This window comes from Babjeviella inositovora, assembly GCF_001661335.1.
Source record: "Babjeviella inositovora NRRL Y-12698 unplaced genomic scaffold BABINscaffold_2, whole genome shotgun sequence".
Lineage (NCBI taxonomy): Eukaryota > Fungi > Ascomycota > Pichiomycetes > Serinales > Babjeviella > Babjeviella inositovora.
In genome coordinates, this window is record NW_017566839.1 from 831,752 (window position 1) to 851,092 (window position 19,341).

The following is a 19,341-nucleotide window of genomic DNA, read 5'->3' on the forward strand; positions in this document are numbered from 1 at the left end:
TTATCCTATATATGTTATATAGCTAATCAGTATACTACTATAAGTAAATACTCTACCCTCGAAATGGAGATATACCTGGTTATGTGATTTATGTAGCGGCGTCGAACAGAGTGCATGGAAAACGCACCGGGCCGCGTGAGACAGGTATGAATAATGCCATGATTCACTCAATAAACCAGAGCTTATCTGTCTAGTTAAAGTGATTTAGTTATGACATTGCCGTGCAAAAATGGCTGATTGGCTGATCAATGGGGCATGGATGACGTAAGTTCTAACATTACCATTCGCTGGCACATGGTATTAACAGTACTAGCTTTACAATAACCCCCAGACGTACATAGTCGCACATACTCCTCATTGCTGAAAATTTATTCATGAGAAGCCCCCTCTAGTTCGTCATACCTCAGCTTTTCCGCGTTAAATATCTCCTTCTGGGACTCCTCGCGGAGCTGTAAGACGCGAATAGCGATGCAAAAGAGGGCGCAACAGGTGGTGGTCGCGAGCATGGCGTAGCAGCCCTTTCGGAAGCGCGGCACGGTATCGGCACCGTAGAACAATATGGACCACCATGCGTTGACAGCGCCAGAGAACATGTTCATCGATGCGAGCACGACCGCGCGCTCCTCCAAATCATCGTGGCACACCTGGTTGGCCCATGCAAAAAATGCCGTCTGGCCTGCATATGCAACCCCGGAGATGTAGTGGGCTGCGAATACATAGGTGGGGCTGAAGGGGTGCACCAAGAGGAGGATGGTGGCGACAATGGTGGCACTGCTGATGAAAACCCCCACGCGCCAGTGGTTCTTTGCACCCGAGCTGTCGATGTACAATGCAGAGCCGAATGTCGCAACGATTCCGACCCCGTACACTCCCATCGGGTAGTGGTTGCGCTGGGCGATGGTGTAGTTGAAGTACTTTAACCAGAGCGCAAAGAGTGAGTTTGACGCGTACGACACATTTTCGCCGCCAAAGACCCAAAGAAGACTGAAGAACCACCAGTGCCACCGGCCAAATACCCGCCGCACCACGGTCCAGTCAAGCTGCGTGCGTTTTGGCGCGGGCACCCGCACCGCGGCCATATGCCGCTCCTCCTCCGAGAAGTAGAACGCGGTGCACCGCTCGGGCACGCCCGGGAAGAAAATGAAACCATACACACACACAGGCACGGTGATGACGAAATCGATAATGAAGAGCCAGCGCCAGCCAGCGAGCCCGTGGCGGCCGTCCATGGTGCTATGGATAGCGCTCTGCATAAAGGAGGAAAAGAGGCTCCCCATGAGGCCAGAGGAGGTGAAGATAGCTGTGCGCTTGGCAAGCTCGTCTGCGGTGTACCACGAACCAAGAATGAGGTGCGTTCCTACAAAGGTTGACGCCTCAAAGAGGCCTTGGAAAAAACGGATCACACAAATTTGCTGGTACGAGTGCACCTTGTACATCCCGAGAGTGAGTAAGCCCCATGACATCGAACAGATAGAGAGCCAGTACCGAGGAGAGACCCTGAGCAAGATCAAGTTGTTGGGAATCATCCCCACCACATAGCCTACGGTGAAGCAGGTGTTGACGATGTTGTACTGGTTGCCAACCATGTGGAGATCCTCCTGCATTCCGGAGACGTATGCATTGGCGACATTCGAGCGGTCGAGATAGTTAATCCAGTAGTTGAGACACACGAAGGAGAGCACGAACCAGTCGATCTTGCGGAGGAGGTCACGCTCCTTCTGTGTCGGAAGCGGCTTGCCCCACACGATAACTTGTGCCTTGGAGAAAACGGGCCACATTAGTGAAGGGGTAACAGTAATATGAGTGCCTTTATAGGCGTATTTGGGTGGCTTAAAATTGAGAAAGTGGAGAAAGTAATGGCCTGAAGGTTAAAATTTTATTTATCGTACCGGATGTTGTCGAGACTCAGGGCTTCATGCACGGTGACCGTTATGGAAGGGTGGAGATGTCATGCGCATACTGACTCTAGGTGGTTAATTTGCTCACAATTAATGTCACGATACTATTGCCGAAGAATTAGCATTATTCTACAACTGAGTGCAGGATTTACTTAGAGTTATTCCACTGATTCTTAGGGTATTGATATTAAGACCGAGAGAAGGGTAAAAGCGCTGTGAAAAGGCTTTGCGGAAGCCCGGCACCCCGGGGCTAAGTGAGTCGATGCTGTCTTTTGAATTCCCGTCGCAGTATAGTTATATAAGGGGGAGCCAGTTATGTTAATATGGGGAGAAATAGAAGATTGTAACCTGAATTACCGTAGCATCCATGGGCAGTGGTCCTACAAGGCTGACTTTTGAGTCACTTCCCTTCATTTTATTGACCAGGCAGGCAGCAAGCGAGCGAGCATTCAAAATTCTACAGAACGTTGTGCTCAAAGTAGCTACAAGAGACATAATCTAATTTACGAAAAAGATTGGCGCTCTGATAAATATCGGTATGACAGTGATGAGGAAGGATAGTGCCTAGCCAATTCCCTAGTAATCGGTGGAATAGTACGTAAATGTGATGCCTACAAAAAGGAGACAACTAAATATATTTTATTTTCGACCCGCGGCGTGTCACCTTCACAACATAATCAGGCTAGTATCTCACTTGTACCCACCTGCATGTTTTGTGGACTAGAGATGGAATTTTTTAAGCGTATAGTTGGCAAAAAAAATTGGCCTTTAGTATTTCTGGTAGCTGCTAGCAAAGTAATCGAAGGCTGTACATTGGGCCTAATCACATAACTAAAACTTACATCTAAAAGGAGATCCTCCCCAGGTTTACGTTTGTGCTTAGACCTAGCTGGTACAGGGGAAACTGCAGTATGGATTAAGTCACGTGACTATCTTCCCATCACCATTGCTTTGTGGGTCAAAGTAGTTCTGGGGCGTAAGTCGATGTCCTAAGTATATGACATTACACTACAATATAATCTGGCTAACTTACTACTGAGAAATAGATCCAGTTATTATATATCTATTTCACCTCCTCCGTTTTTATATCATTTCTCCCCCACCTCCATGTCTCTTAGACCTTCTGAAAGCCCGCCGACGCCAACTCATCCCGAGGCTGATACTAGCATCGAAAACATTCAAGGCACCATTGAAGATGACGACTTTGATCTCAATCCAGATCTTGATGAGGAGGAATTGCAAGAAAATATCGCCAATTTTGGTTGTCACGCCATAGTTGCTCCACCTAGTGAAACACCGCCACTCACACAAGACTCGGAATTTGAAGCCTCTGAGTGGGAAGACCAGGTCTTCTCGCCCCCTCCGGCCAGTACGCTCAACGATTCTGCGACCGTCCTTCCGTCATTGAAATTTTGTACCACAGATGTAACCCAGAATAACGCCCCCGTCTTGTCTACCGCGCAGCAGAGCAAGTTTATTTACTACTTGGATAACCAATTGCTTCTGGTGCAACGAAAGTTCATCCAGCAGTTCAATGACCCATCGGCATACAATCTACCTGCATTAATCCTGGATTTAAACCGAATCGTCAATCTAGTGTGGTTTTCACTCAATGCAAACACGCCCAAACTCTTTGGGCAAGACGAGTACCTCATCAAGATCACAGGCGACTTACAGGAGTATTTAACTAAGTTGCAAATAACTCAGCACAACATACGCTTGTTGCTTGCCTTTTTGGTCGATTTGGACGAAAAGTTGTCGTACTTGGTCGACGGATACATCGTTGCCACTGGTGAAACAGTCACGCTTACGGGAACCGAGCGCGTGCGATTGAACGGGATCTGTTTGGGACTTCGGGTAATTGTGATCTCAGCCCACCAAAAGAACGGAATAAAGGGCTACCGCGAGGAGCTTGGTCAGTTGTTCACCGGGGTTCTAGACCGAACTTCGTAGGATGGATGCAAATATAACGCAAAATGTCCCCTGACCAAGTCTGGGTTTCTTTGTTTGGAGATTTTGTTAGGTATGAACTATGTGCGTCATTGACCGTTTTTAAACACCCTAGACTCCAAATACATTCCGGCATTTACAATGCATCAAACAGTGAAGTATCGGTGAAGCAACGGGTCAAGGTAACTGCCGGCCCCTCAGTTTTATTATACGCTTTGGTTTTACTGTATTTGGTCCTATCTCCGAACTACTATTATTGTCTATTGTCAGTCGCTATAAAAATGAATTCCACATGGGAAAAGTCGCCCCAGCGGCTCTCTCAATGGCAGAAGCCACACCTGCAGATGCGAGATTGAAGCGCATCACGCACGTCATTCTTGGAGTAGGCGCGCACTGTGGCGTGAACTTTTGGTATCTGCAATTCAGCTACCAACTTTTCAATAAATATGTGGCACGAAATTATTAGGCGTAAGGGGCTTGTGATTGCGAGCTACCGCAGCAGGGTGCACCTCCCCCGGTTAGCGGAACTGAAAACTAATGCCTCCTCTAATACCACAACTTTTCAGTGGGGTTACTCCCAGCCTACGTCAGTCTATAAATACCATAGATTTCCTCTTCTGCGCCATATATATATATGTTCTTTTTTCTCACAACAATCACATAACCAACGGATCGATGACCCAATTGAATGACTACAAAGAAATCGCCGCCAAAAAGGTAGCTCTCAGGGACGCCCAACTCAAAAAGGAGTGGTTGGTTCCAGAAGCTGATCTCCCTCCAAAGAACATCAAGGATGTTTTGAACTTCCCGGAGGAAAGTGGCTACTTATCAGCGAGTGAGATTGAAATCACCAATGCTGATGCCCGAACCATTGTGGAAAAGATCAAGGCCAAGGAGTGGACATCAGTGGAAGTTACGAAAGCATTCTGCCACCGAGCCTCCATCGCCCACCAGTTGACCAACTGTCTCACCGAAGTTTTTTTCGATGAAGCCCTCGAGACTGCTGCTGTACTTGATGAGCTGTACCGCGAGACCGGCAAGCTCCAAGGGCCGTTGCATGGCCTTCCTATTTCATTAAAGGACTGTTTCAACCTTAAGGGTAAGGCCAGTTCTATCGGTATTGTCGGATATGCCTTCTCTCCAGAGGGAGGGATGCCTGAGGATGCAGTCTTAGCCACTATTCTCAAAGATTTAGGCGCGGTTTTTTATGTCAAGACCAACATTCCAACTGCTATGATGACGGGTGAAAGTTTCAACAACCTCTGGGGCAGAACTTTGAATCCTTTTAATCGTGATCTTACCGCTGGTGGCTCATCTGGTGGCGAAGCTGCTTTGTCTGCGTTGAAGGGCTCGCCTTTGTCCGTTGGTACCGATATTGGTGGCTCTATCCGTATCCCGGCCGCCTTCCAGAATATTTACGGGCTTCGTCCTTCCTTTGGCCGGTTTCCAACCTTCGGCTGTAGACCTGGCTTGGCGGGGTTTGAGTCGGTTGTTTCTGTTAATGGACCAATGGCGAGATCCATTGATGCCTTGCTGTTGTACTCCCAAGCCGTTATTGGTGCCGAACCGTGGTTGCAAGATCCTAGGGCTATTGAGATTCCGTGGAGATCGATAGAGTTACCGACCAAGCTAACCTTTGCTGTTTTGTGGGATGACGGAATCTGTAAGCCACACCCTCCTATTCTTCGTGGATTACAAGAGACTGTCGATAAACTAAAAGCTGCCGGACACGAAGTTATTGAGTGGGATCCGCGTCTACACCTCAAATTGTTGACTCTTGCTGGGGCTCTCTTTACTTCCGACGGCGGCAACCGGATCAAGGGTCTCGTTGGCTTGACCGGCGAGCCACTCTTGGAAGCGTTGCTGGGTTTGACAAACGCTGCAGAGATAAGCACCAGCAAACTTTGGGAGTTGCAGCTCGAGCGTAATATCGTTGCCAGAGACTATTTGTTGCAGTTTGTGGGTACTGCGTCGCAAACATCTAGTGGAAGGCCCATTGATGGGATCTTGTTGCCAGCTGCCCCGTGCGCCGGTGCCCCTCATGAAAAGTTCAAGTATGTGGGCTACACCGTGGCATACAATGTCTTGGACTACACTTCTGCCACTTTCCCAGTCACTAGGGCGGACTCATCTATCGATATAGCTGATAAGGACTACATTGCAAGGAATCCTACTGAAAAGGAAGCGTGGGACTCCTATGACGCAGAGCAGAACCACGGTGGGGCTGTATCCATTCAATTGGTCGGGAAACGTCTTGAGGAAGAAAAGGTTTTGGCAATGTTGAAGGTAATTGCTAAGGTGGTTGACTACAAGCAGTAGATACAAGCTGGAAGCATACTCATAACATTCGTATACTTTCGAAATGTCAACCTCTATATATATGCTGTGTAATGCCACAGATCTAAAAACGAATGTTGGGTTTTTATTAAATAAGGCGTCTAAATAGGTGCAAGTGTATTATAATCATAGTGAGATAACCGGTAGAGAAACAAAAAAAAACAATAGTAGCGAGGCATGTGTATCAAAAAGGTAGTAAAATAGCAAATCGAGAAAGTAAAGCACCGAAGCGTCAAAATAACTGAGAAAAAAAAAGTAGGACATATGAACAAATGAAAGAAAACGGAATAGGGCAATATGCATGTAAAGTCGTTAGATGTCGGCAAGGTAGAATGAACTTGGAAAGTAACAACGGGGAAGGGTAACAGGGCATTTAGCTTCCGTGAACAAATGGCAGCACCCGTCAGACAAAGTGCTGTGAAACAGTAATTGATGGAGTGTAACATAGATGGCTCCCCCTAGACGGCCCCTAAGCAAAAACTAGCCCAATCGCCATTGGCCTCCAATCTGTCTAATCTGCCGTCCCTGGCGGCCAAGTACAAGGCGTTCAATCTGTCGTTCTCAAGCGGTTCCGTCGGCTCCACTACTCTCTGCATCATTCTCTGTTCTTCCACGGCAGGGGACTGTTGATTGAAGGCGTCGGACAAGATGTTGCCCTCGTAGCTGGGAGAGGACGGGTACTGACCGTAGATCAACGGTTGGGGTTTCAGGGCCTTGTACTGGGTCTTGGTGTCCACGACCGGCAGGTTTTGGAAGTTGGATCTGCCCCATGACAATCGGATGCGGGAGTTGTGGATTGGGAAGGACTGCATCTGGGTGATGGCCAACTCAGCGGCTGGGCGAGTCACAAACTGGACGAATCCGCATGACTTTCCCGCGGGAATCTTCACGTAGATGATATCGCCAAACGGCCTGAAGTAGCTTTTCAACTCGTCCTCGGAAACTAGGTTGGACAACCCCCCGATGAATACGGTGGTGTTATTAGGATCGGTGTGCTGGGTCAACTGGGGCTGCTGCTGGTGGAAAATTGGCAATGTGGCTGAAACGTAGGCAGCGGCAGACCCCAAAGAACCGGTGTTAGCACCACTGCCATAGGACAGCGTGTGGTGCAGTTGGTAGTGCTGCTGCTGCTGCTGTTGATTCTTGGAAGCCGCCGTAGAGACTCTGATTGGTCTACCCGAGAGCATGAAGCCGTTCATTTCATTCAAAGCGCGCTGCTGGTCGGCCTCTGCGGTGAACTTGACAAACCCGTAGCCTTTAGGGTTGTTAGTGACCTGGTCCGTCATGACCCTTGCGCTCACACAGGTTGGAAACTTGGAGATAAAAAGGTCGTACAACTTCTTGTCGCCAACATCAGGCTGCAAGTCTCCCACAAAGATGGCATACTCGGACGCTGGGCCGTTGCTTGGGGCGTATCCGGACGTTCCGGTAGAAGCCCCAGGGGCCCCACCAGAAGCCCAGTTCAACTTCAAGACCTTGGCGGTGCCGGGGATTGGAAGCCCGTTCTTCAAAAGCGCAGACTGGGCAGCCTCCTGGGTGGCGAAGCTGACGAAACAGTAACCGGCATTGCCGTTATGGGTCTTGTCCCTGATCAACTTGACGTTGGAGGCCGTCTCGCCGAACGCGCTCCAGATCTGCTTGATGGCGTTTTCATCCCACCATTGGTCTAGTTCGCCCATCCATAACTGGAACTTGTCGTGCGCCTGCTGATAGCCCCCGTGGCTCTGGGGCGCGCCCTGGTACGCACGAGGTCCAGCACCGTACTGGTTGTTCCCCTGATAGCTATTCTGGTGGCTAGAAGAATACGACGCCTGGTAGTCTCCGTTGCCACGGTACTGCCCCTGGTAGCGGCTGGGCTGGTTCAGGTACCCGCCACGGTACTGGTTGTAGCCGCCGTTATTGTGGTGGTTCTGGGAGTGAGACATGGGATGTAAGGTAGATAACGGGGATAGGTGTCACCGCTAAATAAATGGCTGGGACTTGTGGAGATAGAAGCAGTGAGCGAAAATCGTAGGCAAGGCACTAAAGTATTGGTGGCAAAGAAACAACCAATTTCGAGAATTCTTCTCAAATTTTTCAGGCGGTCAACGCGTTTATTTTTCGTGGAGATTTGATGCACGTACAGCATTGCAGGGCGCAGAGATCAATATAGATGTGTCTAGCGGGAGCCCCGGCACAGAAAGCCTCTTTGTTCCGCGCCTGCGGCTCCTGCATCACAAGACTGGGAATTCATCATGAGACCGGATATGATTGCGTAATTGTGACGACAGAAATACTGGGTCTGACTATAAGTGTATGGCTGTGTATGACCCGTAGATTACGTCAACCATAGTCCTTGCTTCCGGTTCAGCGTGTTGGGATTGTCAACTAACGCGACCTTTATACATAAAATGTGACTCTAAGCTTACCTGATGTGCGTTAAAAAAATGCACTCTTGTCTAAAAATGTATAACCCAGTCTTAATACCGCCCCCGTTTTATTTAGTCAATATTAGCTATACGACAGCTTTTTGAGAAAAACTAATCGCAAAGATGCATCCTGGATGAACCAAGATTTGCCTTTCACCGCAGTGTTGCCTTACAGCTGTCATGGAAACCGCTTCAAGATTACTTCGTGGTAGATATACCGCAAAAGCTTCTCATGGCCAGAAACCCATTGCAGCCCCATGCCTGAGGCACACGTATGGCGCTCCTCCGGGTTTACCCTTAACAACTTCCTGACAAAGGCCTTTGCGTCCTCTGAAACGCTTCCCCAGTGTTTGGGGCTGTTTTGCAGTAGGTATTTTAGCTCTCCGACGGATGCTGACTGCACCATTCGTAGCTCGTCACCATTCTCGTAGAATGGAGAAATCCCGCTCAATATGATATGGACGATCACGCCTACCGACCACATATCGCATCGAAAATCATACCCTTCCGAATTGGTGCTTGTCTCTAACTCATCCAGCTCGGAGGACCTGAATCTACCCAAGAATCCCACTTCAGGGGCGCTATACTCGGGGGTGCCAACAATCGTGTGCATTCTCTGCGGTCTTGTAGTCAGGCTCAGCAGTCCAGCTGGAGGGCTGGTGTATCTCGCAATTCCAAAATCGGCCAACACCACTCTTGTACAAGGCTCGGGAGTAGCTAGCAAAATGTTGTCCAACTTCAAGTCTCGATGAGCAATGTTGTTGTCCTGGAGATATTTCAATGCCAATAAGATTTGGTACGTTATAACAAGGCATTCTGATTCCGGGAGTGGCACGAGGCTGTCTCCCTGGACGAGATAGGAGAATAGGTCTCCTCCACAGATGAGATCCTGAAAAATGTAGAAGTTGCCGTTTCGTGTTACTGCTTCATGGACGCGTATGACATTAGGCTAAAAAGGCTTCAGTTAGTGGTAATCCCAATTGAATATGTTAGGGAATAATTACGTGGTCTAGCTTGGAAAGGATCTGAGCTTCTAACAGAAGTGCTGGTATTTTCGCCGTCTCCGTCCTGACTGGGATAACTTTAACCGCGTACAAGAATTTGTCTTTGTTTTTGTCTGTATTCTTCAATCTCTTAGCTAGGTACACCTATTGGTATTAGTCAGCCAATTCAGTCAGATGTTCCATGTAATACTCACACTCCCAAACGCCCCAGTCCCAAGAACCCGTTTAGATACCTCCCAGTTTGGAATTGTTGGTTCCTTCTGATGGTTTTGGGGAAGGAGGGGTCTAGTCATGGCTGGAGCTACCCAACTTGAAAAGACAAATTTTGTTCCCCTTTCGATTTCAACCACGTCGTTGTCTTCCAATAAAACTATTTGGCCCTTCGTTATAACTTTATCATTTACATAGGTCCCATTTAAAGAACCTTTATCCCAGAGATAAACTAATGGTTGAGTTTGGGTGTTAGATTCATCAAACTGAATACACCACATTACACAGTGGTGAAGAGAAACAGCAGGGTTGGTTAATTGGAAAGTGCTCTTAGGAGACCTTCCGAACGTTATGAGTTTGCCGCCAGAGTTGTTGGGAATGCTGCCCTCTTGGAAGATGGGGATAATGGAGTTTTTGCGTAATATTTGAGAAGATGCGTCGGGGGTACTTTGCTCCTCGTACACTGATTCGATTAAGAGAAAGTTTACCGGAGCATGGCTGAGCTGGGAAGGCGAGGGAGACGACATGTCCAATAAATCCATTTAAGTTTATAATGAGGACATGGACAAAAGAGAAAGGTTTGAAATGCTATTTGGGTTAAGTGTGACCTACTACGTTTCCTGGTTTGGTTTGTTTCCGCCCTGCGTGATCGCAATTGTTGGTAGCCTAGACCCCATATTGAAGCACTGCAACATTTGGGATGTTGTGCTTTATAGTATGGCGCTGCGGTGCCGATGAATATATGACACGTGCAGTATACTGCCTGTACGCGGCGATATTAGCACCAGCTCCCATTTGCCTAATCTTGCTATATTCGGAAAGGAGAACCAATACTGAAATGAATAATCCGTTAATAGTGGAAAAGTAAACAATTAAATATCTGCCGTAGACTTGTAGTGCTATACAGTCTGACAATTGCTACGCAAGGACCTCACGTGTGTTTATATCATGCATTGATTGAATATTGTGATAGATTGCTTACAAAGCATGGTGATGGTGCGTAAATACCCAGTGTGTTCCTTGAAGCTTACATATTGTTCCAAATACAGGCTGAGGATTTCTATAACTAGCATACATATCACTGTATGTAGAGCCATGTCAGTGTATGTATATAAGTAAGCCTGGTATGTGTATATAATTAATGTTATTGTATATATTCACTAAATAATTTACCCAAAGATATTGATTTGAAAATACCCGTGCGTGTAAAAATAAGCCATTATTTACTATATATAATTCGTACCAAATGCCTTTCAATAGTAACTTAAATGCTATATATAATATATATCAATGCTAACGCGTTCTATAAATTTCTTTCATCAATCGCCCATATTCTATACACTACAGATTTGATAAAGGCTTAAATGGCGTTCTTCAATGACTGTCCGTTTACCCTTCCTCCACTAAGAATCATTGACCCGTTTGAAATCCCATGCATTTTGTATTATACAACCTGAGTATACTTATCTCATGATACATACCTTCTGCAAATACAGCAACCAACCATGTTAACCCGAAATCCAAGTCATTGTTACAACTTCTGACCCAATCTAAAATTTCTTTGCATTGGGATGAAAACCGTCAGCCTTAACTCGTAATTGAGTTTGCTAGTACTTAACAACCAAAAAATCGTGTTTAAAGAGGCTGTTCAATGTACCCCTCGTCCCTACTAATATGTTGTTAAGACCTAGGCTCCTCAAACACTAGGCACGGATCTACCCTTCACTGGATAAGCCACCCCTGTCCACAGGCACTCAGGCCAAGCTTTGATGCAGACAAACCTCCGTTGCCATGCGCACACTTAACCTAATTGGGGACTGCAGCCTACGATCCTCGTGTGCTCTACCGCGTCACCTAGATTTGTGTATCCTACGTTGTCGAGCATTGCAATATACAACTACTGGATCGAAAGCAATTTTCTATAACTCAGCTGGGAGGGGGCAATTGTATACTTTGTTCTACATAATAGGAAAATTAATCAAAGGACCGAAGAAAGGCACGTGAAATAAATACAGATATTGTCCACCAAACTAACCATCTCCTGCTATGTACCACAACCGCTAACCGATTCCAGGTGGTGATATAAGCCGATTATTCAATATTTTTTTTTGCGCCTCACAGGGGTCTTTACGCTTACCGAAAAATCAGTTTTTTTTGCTACGCGTTTAGCTACGTGTTATGGAGGTTTCTGTTTCGACTGAAAATGGGTACTACAGGCTACACGCATTCACCACGAAAACTTAGACCACATAACATCGTTTTGAATTCATCAGTAGAGTGCTGTGTAAACATAATAACACAAATTAATATGGGCGTATGGGTATCCTTGCACGCGACATACAATGGATAGGGCTGTCCACATCCGTATATTCTGTACGTGCAACAAGGGGCTGAAGGAGCAGATACATACATGTTCAAGCGTTTGCGCGCATTAATCCTTTCCTGGCTGAACGGTACCGTTTTCGGAAGTGCGGCGTTTGAAAAACCACAAGCCACCCCAAAAACATCAACCCACACGTCGAACGTTATGAGAGCGGAAGGAACGCAAAGATTGGTTGTCAGGTTTCCTGAATACCGTAGCTACGGACCATAGACTCCACGACTCTCTCATAATGGGTGGATCCGATTCAAGTGTAGTAGGCTGTTGAGATGGTAGCATATACAAGTGTACACATATGGGCTACGCGGATGACGGCCCGATAAACGAATTGTCATTAATGCCGCCTTTAGATGTTTGTACGTTATTGATCTATGACGGAGAGACTTGCGTTTTCACCATATAAAACGTGAGCTGGAATGTGCCTCGACAGAACTTGTACGCCTACGCGAGAGGATCTCAAAACCGGCCCCTTTAGGAAGACCAACAGCTTATTAGACTATGCGTTTTGGGAGACGTGGTCAAAAATTTGAAATGAAGCAAGTGTAAACACGGGCAGAAATGCCGACAGTGATGCGCGTCGAAAGGTAAACAAAAACATACAATTAGTGTCTGCATTGGGCGAAAATGCGAAAATTCCGCTCCCCCAAGCGCGACGGGACAAGGGTGTACCACAACCGACGTGTCACAGCTCAGCTTGGCTCTTACCAAATAGGAGATATACGGCGGACGTACATGCATACACGTCCGAAGGGGGACGCACGCAACGAGGTTACCCCAGAGATATATACATGTTTAAAAGTCCACCTCTCACGTCTGTATGATACCCGCTTTGTCACGCATGTAATTAGGTAGCTACAGTGAACTTCTTTCACGCAGAGACACGCCCACTTAGTTATCTTTAATAGGCAATTTCCCTTGCATGAAACTCCAGATCTAGTCGCTTAAATGCATAGCACCACCTTGATTCCACTTGGGTAATATGACACGCATAACCCTGGTTCTCGCCAAATCTCTTACTACTGATCTACAGCAACGGAACCCTCCCGTTGCCAACGAGCGGCAAAATCTCCCCTTTGAGACATCGATCTGAGCGTGTAGTGTGCAAATATACTCCTGTGTTTACATTTACCTTGCCGTGCATCTCATGCGCACACTTACACCGTCAAGAAACGCGTACATAGCTCAGCCTTATTTACCTTTTTGGTCACTAATTACCGGTGCTTGTCCAATTCCATGACACTCTTCGCCCATATATATAGACTACTCTTTCCTCTTTCTGTTTTGGTTGTGCCAGTTCTTTCACTCCTAAATAACTTTAGACTGATAGCACCATTCGAATACCCTGGCGCTGTACTTCTGATACGCCATTCTCACTTTTTTACACCCTTAGATAACCTGAACATATCTCCCCTTACCCACCTCTCTCCGTATTATGCTCTTGTCCTTTCCAAATATGTCTGATTCCACCTCTGCCCCACAGGCTCCACATCAGGCGATTCCATCGCTCTCCATTCCAAGCATTTCGGGAACCAAAACGTCGCTTCCGCCATTGTCACACATCCTTGCATCTACCCAAAAACACACATACCCTGCATCAGCCTCCTTATCGGCCCCTAGCTCCGCGTCTTCCAGCGCGTCAGCCCCCAGAAGCAACTCGGCCCCTCACACCCAGTTGCCTAGTATTTCAACCTTCAATATCCCATTTCACAATACCGCTCCAGCGCCGTTCCCTACCCCCGTCCGTAACGCGGTTTTGCCAACCACGCCTATGGTGTCAAAGCATGGCAGCACTTACGACCCACGCACCCTGGGCCTCCCTACTCCTCAGTCACAGCCCCCTAACGGCCCGCTCGCTATCCCGTCGCTCCACCAACCAGCTGTTGAGTATCAGTACGCGCAAACACCATCGGTTCCGAGACAGATGCCCGAAGCCGCTACTGCCGTCTTTCGCACGCCCTCCCACAAGGAAAACGCTAAGGGATGCAAGGCCCTGGAGCAGGATCTGCGCACAAAGTCTTTTGCCTTCATCTCGCACTCCCAGGAGACATTTCCGCTCCATGAGCCAAGCATTGACAACGCCCAGTTAGCGCGTCGCAAGAGAAGAAGAACCTCCCCGGCGGAGTTGTGCATCTTGCAGGACGAGTTCCTTAAGTGCCATACCCCAAACCGCTCCAAGAGAGTGGAGATCGCTGCCAAGGTGGATATGACCGAAAAGGCGGTCCAGATCTGGTTTCAGAACCGGAGACAGAACGTGAGAAAGTTGCACATGGAGACCAAGCAAGACGTCCATGTGGACTTGATGCCAGTTATGGAACGCAACACCCATCCCCAGATGATGCCATTGCCGATCGCTGAGAATCTTCCTGCGAAGCAGTACGACTTCCATGGTCCGGGAATGTTGCGGACCCCTACCAAGACTTCCAGTGTAAACGGTGAAGATGCTAGATCCCAGTTCTCCACCTCGCCACTTGAAAGCCCCACCGCGCGTTCTCCGTTCCATTCTCCTTCCTACAAACCCAGCCTGGTCCCAGCGCAACTCTTGGTCAGCACCGCTCCCAACCCTGCCCACGTGTTTCCTGTCATGAAGATGATGAAGACCCCAGCGAAGAAGCAGCCGGAGCCGATTGCGTCAACCCCACAGCAGTCAACCATGCACAGCCGCTCGAGTACGGTTATGGCCAGCGGTGCTTCCACCATGACCTTCCGGTTGAAGAGTGTTACCGCCAAGACGCCAAACGCTTCTGTTAGAAGAAAGACGAAGAAGCTGCAGGCGAAGACCGAAACCAGCACTAAGAAGAGGGACGCGAACGAGGACGATGTGGCTGATGTGTCCATGAACCCAGACGACACCTTCGAGTCTCACGCCGAGGCGTCTGTCTCCAAGAGAAAACATGATACAAAGAGGCAGAAAGTCGTTGCCCCAGCCGTAGTGGAGGGCTATAACTGGTCCACCTCTACCCCACAAAAGCCCTCGAGGGAGACTGATGCTTCTGAGAACCCAGAAAGAAGAAATTTGAAAGACTTGTTGATCTTGTCCCATGATGACGAGCCAACCCAGGCTAAGAAGCCGTTGGCTATTAACCATAATGTCTTGAACCGTAGCGTACCAGCGACCAAAACCGGGGAGGCTGTCAATGGAAATGGTGGGGAAATCGAGTGTATCGAACACTTGTTGTCATTGAGAACTGGTAACTGGAAATAGATACTGGCTGTCTATATCGGTTATTAGAATACACGCGTACTGCAAGTTTACATTTATTTTAATATGTTTGGTATCCATTTTTTGTAGAGCCTGAAACCAATAACACCAACCGAATTGTATAAATTCGGTGACGGTGCCGATCATGAGGATCATTACTGGTTCATAGAGAGGCAGATCCTTTTTTAATCAGATCAATCCTTCCTTTTTACCAATAAAATATAAAGCAACCATATGATCATGACTGATGTAATTTTAGCTTTGGGTGAAGTCAATTAGGCCTCCGTTCGTATCGATAATGGCCACCGTCTTATTCGTAACTCTCGAACAAAAGTATGGTTTATAGCCGAACAAAATACCGAAATATATAACTTGAAACTATACTCACACAATCTCTACGTAGAATAAACATCAATATTTCTTTGAAAGTAATACCCAGTTGACGTCTCGCAACCGAGATATCAACATGGTAGTGCATTAACCACACACGGGGCTCATAATTCAGACCATCGAAAATTATCGCTAAGTTTTTCGTTCCAACGGCTGATAGGTGAAAAATCACGGTTTGGATCTTCAAGTTAGTCTGTATTTTGGTACTACAAGGTGTTAATATATCTATCTATATATAGAAACTGGTATACTACGGAGAACTCTTCACCATTCACCACCTGCATACCTTGAACTGCCAATTAAAAGTGCTCGACTTCCTGTACACCCAGCACACAATGCTCTCCAGCGCTAGAACTTTCTTGTCCGGCAAGACCTTTCTCTCGTCTCGTTTTATCTCCTCCGTGGCCACCATCACCTGCGAGAAGGCCACCCTGCAATTCCCAAATTTCCAGATTCCTCCAAAATACGTCTTGGCGTCTATCAGAAGCTTCCCATCCTTAGAGCCAACCACCTTTGTCCCAGTCAGCACCACCATCTTGAACCAGCCGCTTAGAAGAGACTTGTTGTGGCTCGCTGCTGTTTACGAAGCTGATGCTGCACGTGTTGGTTCCGCGTCTCCACCGGGTAGAAGCGAATTGGGCTACTCCCGTAAGAAGGTTAGACCACAGAAGGGTACTGGTAGAGCTCGTGTGGGTGACAACAACTCCCCAACTAGACACACCGGTGCCATTGCCATGGCCAGAACCGCTCCTAATGACATGAGTTCCGACTTGCCATTGCAAGTGTATCACACTGCCTTAAAGTCTGCCTTGTCCCACCAGTACCGCGAAGGTAAGTTGTTTGTCATCGAGGACCATTGTGACTTTGTCACCGGTCAGTCCCAGGCCGCCAAGATGTTCTTAAAGGAACACGGCTTTGAAGACAAGAAGTTGTTGTTTGTTCTCGACTCCCCAAGACATAACTTGGCTGACGCTACTGAAAAGTACCAGCAGAAGATTGATATTGTCACCAAGGACGCCGTTGAGGTCCGAGACATCTTGAAAGCCAACCGTGTCTTTATTGAGTTGTCTGCCTTGAAGTTCTTGGGCTGCAAGTTCCACCGTCCATCTGACTTGAACTGAGTGTGGTGCAACCACTAACCACCTTTCCACACACATGGTAAAGCAAACATTGACAGGCTTGAGACTACACATTCCTTGGACTCACATCCCCTGAGCTTTCGGGGCAAGTCCATCAGGCATTTTACCAAGCTTTCCAGCCTAAGTACCGTGTCCCCGCAAGTTGACTCTGCACGCTTCACCTCTCGTTACTGCATCCTCTCATCCTTCCCAACCCCTTTACAGGGATGAGACAATAAAATGAAGCCAACTTTCATGTAAATAGTGTACTCCTTCTGTGTTTCATTTCTTGTCCTTTCATTCTGTTCAACATAGATTGACCTATCTGACGTCTCTAATTTTTTTTAGCTAATTGTAGGGTGGTAAGAGTTCGAACACTGAATTCTATTATTTCGGAATGCGGAAGAGGCAACGATGCACATACAGGTTCATAAACCACCATGACAGAATCCATTTGCGTTAGACACATACATGTACTGGATTATTACCCATACTACGATAGTATAGCGACGATTATCTTTCCCCACGGATGTCAATATGCATTACATGCAGGTTTTACTAGCTATTTATTAGATAGATTGAAGAGACCGGTTTTTGTATAAGGAATGGCTATCTGCCCACTTGTTTCCAGCCACTGTAACCAAATCGTATTGTTTAGGCACAAAAAGTAGGACTTAAACGTTCTGAGTGCTTATACTATACATGTTGCTTAATATTCTGATATCTCAAGTGTCGAATCAGTGAATGCTTCCTCCAAATTCATTATGGTACAATAATCAGCTTCACGTATACCGGGGGGAAGAATGAAGTTATCACGTGCGAAATAGCAGGGCTTTGCAGGTATATATTTAACAGTCACACCATTTGATGTAAAATTTTCCAAAATGGACGATCGTCAGAAAATATCCTGCATATTTGCTCTCATATAGAGGAATAATCACGTGTGACGCAGCTTTGTGTGCTATCTTTAGGTGAAGGTTTTGTCTCAGGTGTTTCCTGTCGCCTTCATTTTTCGTGCGTGCCGCACGAAAACCACGTGACTTGCGAATAATTTTCACCGAGAAGCTGGCCTGCCTCTACCACGGCGAGGAGGAAACCCCGAGAGTGGGAACGGGAGCGGTTCCATAGTGTAGGACTGGTAATGGGGGACGAATAGAGTATAGCCAAATTTGCCTTTTTTAAAAAAATTCTCCATAGCTACACTATAGTTCTGAATCTTGAATACATAAATAACACCGCAAAAATGTCTTTAGTTGTCCAAGAACAAGGTAGTTTCCAACACATTTTACGGTATGTGTCCATCATTTTACCACCAACAACGAGATATGAGAAACGGGATTGAAACCGAGGTCACCCGTCCAAGCCAAAAGAGAGACAACCATATCGAAGCGGAAGAGAGCCTACCACAAAGTACAGAGACAGACAACGTGTCAGCGAAAGGGAGTCCAAAAGATGCGAGCTACCAAACATTGTGAAAAATCTTCATACATGCCATGACTGAACTGAACGACACGGGAGGTCTGATCAACCCTGTATGAAGGAGATAAAGCTGGGAAAAGTTCAACAGTACCTGTTTCCCAAAAGCCTCGCCCTGCCTCGTATCCTCATGTCTCATTCAATTTCGTTGTGATTTGGTCCACTCTATGAACATTAAACTAACACACTATAGTTTGCTTAACACCAACGTTGATGGTAGAATCAAGATTATGTACGCCTTGACCACCATCCGTGGTGTTGGTCGTCGTTACTCCAACTTGGTCTGTAAGAAGGCTGATGTTGACTTGAAGAAGCGTGCTGGTGAATTGACCCAGGAAGAATTGGAAAGAATTGTCACCATCATGCAGAACCCAACCCAATACAAGATCCCAGCCTGGTTCTTGAACAGACAGCGTGATGTTGTTGACGGTAAGGACTCCCACACCTTGGCCAACCAGTTGGAATCTAAGATGAGAGATGACTTGGAGAGACTTAAGAAGATCAGAGCCCACAGAGGTATCAGACACTACTTCGGTTTGCGTGTTAGAGGTCAACACACCAAGACCACCGGTAGAAGAAGAGGTTAAACGTACTGCTCTTGTGTCTTGGAAAGATAGTCTTGTGAACCTTGTGCTTATGCTGACATCTCTTTTCTTTTACTACTCATGAATGTACTTTATACTTCCCTTTTAAAATAAATCTATTTTCTATACATAACCTATCTTTGTCATGTATGAATAATGCGGGTAAGCAGATGGAGTCTATAATCAGCTTCTGAGTTCCTACATGGGCACGTGTTAAGGGAGAACGTACTCGTAGAGCTTTCGGTACGGGCTTAAGCTGAACGGCAATGATTAAGTACTAAAAACAGTTTCTACTGAGATCTGCCCTAAGTTTGACTGAGACCTCAAATATCTGGTGCCGTTTGTGTACTACGAGAGAGCTGCAAACTTACAAAACACCTGATTATA

The 19,341-nt window shown here is 46.9% G+C and overlaps 9 protein-coding genes across 9 annotated transcripts; 6 read left to right on the plus strand and 3 right to left on the minus strand.

Moving 5' to 3' along the window:
- Window positions 1-368: 368 nt before the first annotated feature.
- BABINDRAFT_6413 (uncharacterized protein) lies at window positions 369-1,778 on the minus strand (the record flags this gene model as incomplete). Its single annotated transcript, XM_019132425.1, has 1 exon — window positions 369-1,778. The coding sequence occupies one exon, from the start codon at window positions 1,776-1,778 to the stop codon at window positions 369-371; it is 1,410 nt and encodes a 469-aa protein (XP_018987088.1).
- Window positions 1,779-2,976: 1,198 nt separating this feature from the next.
- On the plus strand, window positions 2,977-4,296 carry BABINDRAFT_160001 (TFIIH complex subunit). Its single transcript, XM_019128001.1, has one exon. The coding sequence runs from the start codon at window positions 3,006-3,008 to the stop codon at window positions 3,849-3,851; it is 846 nt and encodes a 281-aa protein (XP_018987089.1). The 5' UTR covers window positions 2,977-3,005; the 3' UTR covers window positions 3,852-4,296.
- A 227-nt stretch (window positions 4,297-4,523) lies between these two features.
- Window positions 4,524-6,167, plus strand: BABINDRAFT_32156 (putative amidase; the record flags this gene model as incomplete). The annotated part of the gene is made up of 1 exon (XM_019131575.1): window positions 4,524-6,167. The coding sequence occupies one exon, from the start codon at window positions 4,524-4,526 to the stop codon at window positions 6,165-6,167; it is 1,644 nt and encodes a 547-aa protein (XP_018987090.1).
- A 99-nt stretch (window positions 6,168-6,266) lies between these two features.
- Window positions 6,267-8,249, minus strand: BABINDRAFT_160002 (uncharacterized protein). Its single transcript, XM_019128002.1, has one exon. The coding sequence runs from the start codon at window positions 8,108-8,110 to the stop codon at window positions 6,644-6,646; it is 1,467 nt and encodes a 488-aa protein (XP_018987091.1). The 5' UTR covers window positions 8,111-8,249; the 3' UTR covers window positions 6,267-6,643.
- Window positions 8,250-8,771: 522 nt separating this feature from the next.
- BABINDRAFT_165287 (serine/threonine protein kinase) lies at window positions 8,772-10,349 on the minus strand (the record flags this gene model as incomplete). The annotated part of the gene is made up of 3 exons (XM_019130320.1): window positions 8,772-9,542; window positions 9,598-9,741; window positions 9,792-10,349. The coding sequence occupies 3 exons, from the start codon at window positions 10,347-10,349 to the stop codon at window positions 8,772-8,774; spliced, it is 1,473 nt and encodes a 490-aa protein (XP_018987092.1).
- A 3,141-nt stretch (window positions 10,350-13,490) lies between these two features.
- YOX1 (Yox1p) lies at window positions 13,491-15,490 on the plus strand. The gene has a single exon (XM_019128003.1). It carries the CDS (start codon window positions 13,641-13,643, stop codon window positions 15,387-15,389), a length of 1,749 nt encoding a protein of 582 aa, XP_018987093.1. The 5' UTR covers window positions 13,491-13,640; the 3' UTR covers window positions 15,390-15,490.
- Window positions 15,491-16,087: 597 nt separating this feature from the next.
- On the plus strand, window positions 16,088-17,227 carry YML6 (mitochondrial 54S ribosomal protein uL4m). The gene has a single exon (XM_019128004.1). It carries the CDS (start codon window positions 16,112-16,114, stop codon window positions 16,895-16,897), a length of 786 nt encoding a protein of 261 aa, XP_018987094.1. The 5' UTR covers window positions 16,088-16,111; the 3' UTR covers window positions 16,898-17,227.
- A 70-nt stretch (window positions 17,228-17,297) lies between these two features.
- On the plus strand, window positions 17,298-17,576 carry BABINDRAFT_111152 (uncharacterized protein). The gene has a single exon (XM_019126841.1). It carries the CDS (start codon window positions 17,335-17,337, stop codon window positions 17,494-17,496), a length of 162 nt encoding a protein of 53 aa, XP_018987095.1. The 5' UTR covers window positions 17,298-17,334; the 3' UTR covers window positions 17,497-17,576.
- Window positions 17,577-18,103: 527 nt separating this feature from the next.
- RPS18 (40S ribosomal protein uS13) lies at window positions 18,104-19,057 on the plus strand. The gene has a single exon (XM_019128005.1). It carries the CDS (start codon window positions 18,538-18,540, stop codon window positions 18,955-18,957), a length of 420 nt encoding a protein of 139 aa, XP_018987096.1. The 5' UTR covers window positions 18,104-18,537; the 3' UTR covers window positions 18,958-19,057.
- The last annotated feature ends 284 nt before the right edge of the window (window positions 19,058-19,341 follow it).